Here is a 3,598-nt window from a genome sequence, read left to right as displayed (position 1 = left end):
GTTTTTGTGCCGTGTTTAGATTTTTCAAAATAATATGGACACCGCGACTGGGGAGCATCACGCCCCCAACGCGCGGGTTAGCGCCGGTGTGCCCAGGGGCGATTTTTAGCCCCTCCTGGGAGGCCAACGGCTGGAGATGCTCTAACAATCCAGTGCTTCTGACCCATTCGACTGAACTGCGCTTCACCGTTCACACGACAAACAGAGGACGAACCGCAAATTTGACAACAGAGAAAAAGCAGAGTACGCCATGTATCATGGACTGGAAGCAAGCTTTTGCGAGCTAGATCTCGTAATGGGTGATGTGGACGACGTCCTCAGGCCTCGACGGCGGGTGGGACTTGTTCCTCATGCGCAGCTGCATGTACTCGTTGTATCGGAACCCTCTATACCGCGGCTGCTCGCCGGCGTCGCCCGCGAACTCCGGCAGCGGCTCGACCCACTTGTCGCCGTGGAGGTTGAGAAAAAAGACGATGGAGTGGCGGTGCGCCTCCGGCCTCCTCACCACCCTGTGCGTGGCGCTCTTGAACTTCTTGTTGGTCAGCACCTGCAGAACGTCGCCCACATTGACGACGATGGTGCCCTCCACGGGTTCCGCGGGGACCCAGCGGCCGTCGACGCCGAGCACCTCCAGGCCCCCGACGTCGTCCTGCAGTACGAAGGTGATGCAGTTGGCGTCCTCGTGCGCGCTGCTGCCGTTGTTCTCGTCGGCTGTCGCCGGGAAGTATCGCAGCGCCGTGAGAAAGTCGAAGTCACGGTCGGCGTTGTACTCTGCAAGGAAGCCTCGTGGCAGGCCCATGCACTCGTTCAGGATGTCCTGGATGAGCAGCCCCAGGTCGGCGAGCTTGGCGAAGCACTCCTCCAGCGCGCCCCTGAGTCCGGCCGGCTCGGCGGGGTAGTGGTTGAGCCCGAGCTTGGGGTTGAAGAGGAGCAGGTACTCGTTCTTGTCGGCGGAGTGCGCGGGCTGCCGCGCGTACCCCACCGGTAGCGGCGCGTTGGAGGAGGCCTCGGCGGGCCGCACCTTGGCCTTCTCCTCGTCCGGCAACGCGAAGAACGCCGCCGACAGATCGAGCGCGCGTGCCATGAGCTCGCGTGGCACGCCGTGGTTCACCGCGCGGAAGAACCCGGTCGCTTGGCCCGCCTGGCGCACGGCCTCGATGGCCCGGGCGCGCGCGCTGTTGTCGTGGGCACCGTCCCCGGCGAAGAACGGCGCCAGGTCCACCATCGGGAGAGCGCCGCCGTTGCTGGCCACCATGTGCCTGGTGCTCGATGGGTCCGTAGCTTCTTTGGCGAAGCGTAGTGGTGTGTCTTGCGTTCTTGAAGTAAAGCAGGGGGTGGATGGTTAGACGCAGTCGTTTGAATGTACTAACGTACTTATAGCAGATGCTTATGTGTAGAATATCTCATGTAATTGATGTAAACAGATATGATATGATTCGGTCGTTAATACCTTCCATGTATAGCAAGATTAGGCATCACTGCATATCCACAAAAGCAATCTCTCTCATGTTATGTTCAACCCATGCACCTGACCTTAGTCCAATTCCAAGTAGTGACCCAAAGCGGATGTCTGTTTTATCTGGATTTTATTCATTTGGATTAAAAAATAGATGACCGTGTCCGGTTTTTTGTCCCAAGGGACATGTGTGCGCCCAACACAACCGACTCCTCTCAAGAAGTGTCCAGCTTTAACATTTCGTCAAACATAGCATGAAAAGCCGCCGCCTGCGTCAACGACATGCACAGGCACATCAACTCCTCCACCAATTAGGTCGGGGCACACACAAGCGACCAAATAACGGCAAGCGCTCCCACCCTCATAAGAATTCTAAACTTGTAATATATATTAAGAAAACATGTTTCTGTTGGGTAGGAGGAAGAGATCTTATCTTTTCTTCTCCCTCTGTGTCGCCTACGAGTATGATGCTGCCAAATTGAGTCAGTAAAGGTTAATCCTCCTGGCTTCTTCTTCCTCTCCTGTTCTTTGCCTTCTTCTGAGCACGTGGTCATTGAGAGACACGGCTACTCAGGCTTTGGGTAAATGATGACTTGTGACCATACAGACCATCTAACATTCGTTGAAAAATGGCACTGTGATGCATCTGACTCCACACACTACAAAGAATTATCTCAACTCCACCTATGTCTTCGAGGCATAGCCGGTCCCAAGCCCGGGTAAAGGAGGAGGGTTGTGATAGGCTTGGCGAGCCAATGTAAAAACTAGCCAGTCTCATAGGTATGAAACCCATTTGAGCGAGAGTAGTACTAGGATGGGTGACCTCCTAGGAAGTCTTCGTGAAAGGGTTTCATATCTAAGGGTTGTGATAGGTTTGGCAAGACAACGTAAAAACTAGCCAGTCTTTTGGGTATGAAACTCATTTGGGCGAGAGTAGTATTAGGATGGGTGACCTCCTAGGAAGTCCTCGTGAAAAGGTTTACCCCAATTTGTTTGGGATAAAAGGCTTCGTAAGTGGAGTTAGCGGCACATAATACTATCTCAGATCCCAACACACACCTGAGTTAAGTAGGTTTATACCATACAAAGAGATCTAACCAAAGAGACTTGTGAACGTGAGTTTCCTTGGAAGCAATTGTTAGCTTTGCAGTAGTACCAAATAAAACATTTTATGTGATGCAGTTGATATAACAACAAAAATTATCTGATTTAGATCTGTTGTAATTTGAAGGTGTACTTATTATGTTCAAACTTTACCAATGTTTGTTATACTATAATGTTTCTCAGTTAGTTGATTCTTATTAAAATGAGAAGTGTGATTCGTTGGAATTTGGAAAAGTGAAGTTTGCAAGTTTGAAAGAGTGTATGACATGGTAAGTCATTGGGATTTATAAATTGTTACAGAATGAGTTAATCCGATAACCTGTTAGCTAGTCACCGAACATGGTGTGACCAATTTCTGTTGCTTGCACAAAATTAGTCATTTTGACTGGGCCTTTTAGAGCGGGAGATAATAGATCTTGTGCATTTGTCTCAGCCATGACTCTGTTTAAGAAACTAGAAACATGATACTATCCATTACCAATCTCATCCTCGGCTTAGATGTTCTAAGTTTCTTGTTCATCTTATATTGAAGTGTAGTGGTCTACTTTGTTCCTTCTTGAAGTGAAGTATAACATAGCATTGGTTCGTTTTTACTTCTAGGTGCTTAGCTATGGCTCGCTTGAATGTCATCCTTAAGTCTTTGCCGTAGGATGCACAACAGTCCATTGACAAAACTAACACTTTTACGACAAACATGATATCAGTGTATGAGGTCATTAGTGCAGAACCGGGCTTTAGCGCCGGTTCGTAAGGGCCTTTAGTGCCGGTTCCACAATCGCCACTAAAGAGTGGAGACTAAAGCCCCCCCCCCCCCTTTACTACCGGTTCGGCACGAACCGGGGCTAAAGTGCCACCACGTGGCACGAGCCAGGCCCGGGTGCTGGTAGACCATTAGTACCGGTTGGTAACACCAACCGGTACTAAATGTTTGCGGAGGGTTGGTTTTATTTTTTATTTTCCATTAATTTTATGTTTTTCATTTAATTCTTTTTTGTTTGCTGGTATTTTATGATACTACATATTGTACACGTTATGCAT

General features: G+C 49.6%; 1 protein-coding gene across 1 annotated transcript; it reads right to left on the bottom strand.

Annotated features, from left to right (window-relative positions):
- Positions 1–274: 274 nt before the first annotated feature.
- Positions 275–1,255, bottom strand: LOC119368636 (2-oxoglutarate-Fe(II) type oxidoreductase hxnY-like). The gene has a single exon (XM_037633841.1). The coding sequence runs from the start codon at positions 1,253–1,255 to the stop codon at positions 284–286; it is 972 nt and encodes a 323-aa protein (XP_037489738.1). The 3' UTR covers positions 275–283.
- Positions 1,256–3,598: the final 2,343 nt, after the last annotated feature.

This window comes from Triticum dicoccoides, chromosome 2B, assembly GCF_002162155.2.
Source record: "Triticum dicoccoides isolate Atlit2015 ecotype Zavitan chromosome 2B, WEW_v2.0, whole genome shotgun sequence".
Taxonomy (NCBI): domain Eukaryota; kingdom Viridiplantae; phylum Streptophyta; class Magnoliopsida; order Poales; family Poaceae; genus Triticum; species Triticum dicoccoides.
Note: the sequence above shows the minus strand (reverse complement) of the source record. Positions and strands in the feature narration are given on the sequence as shown.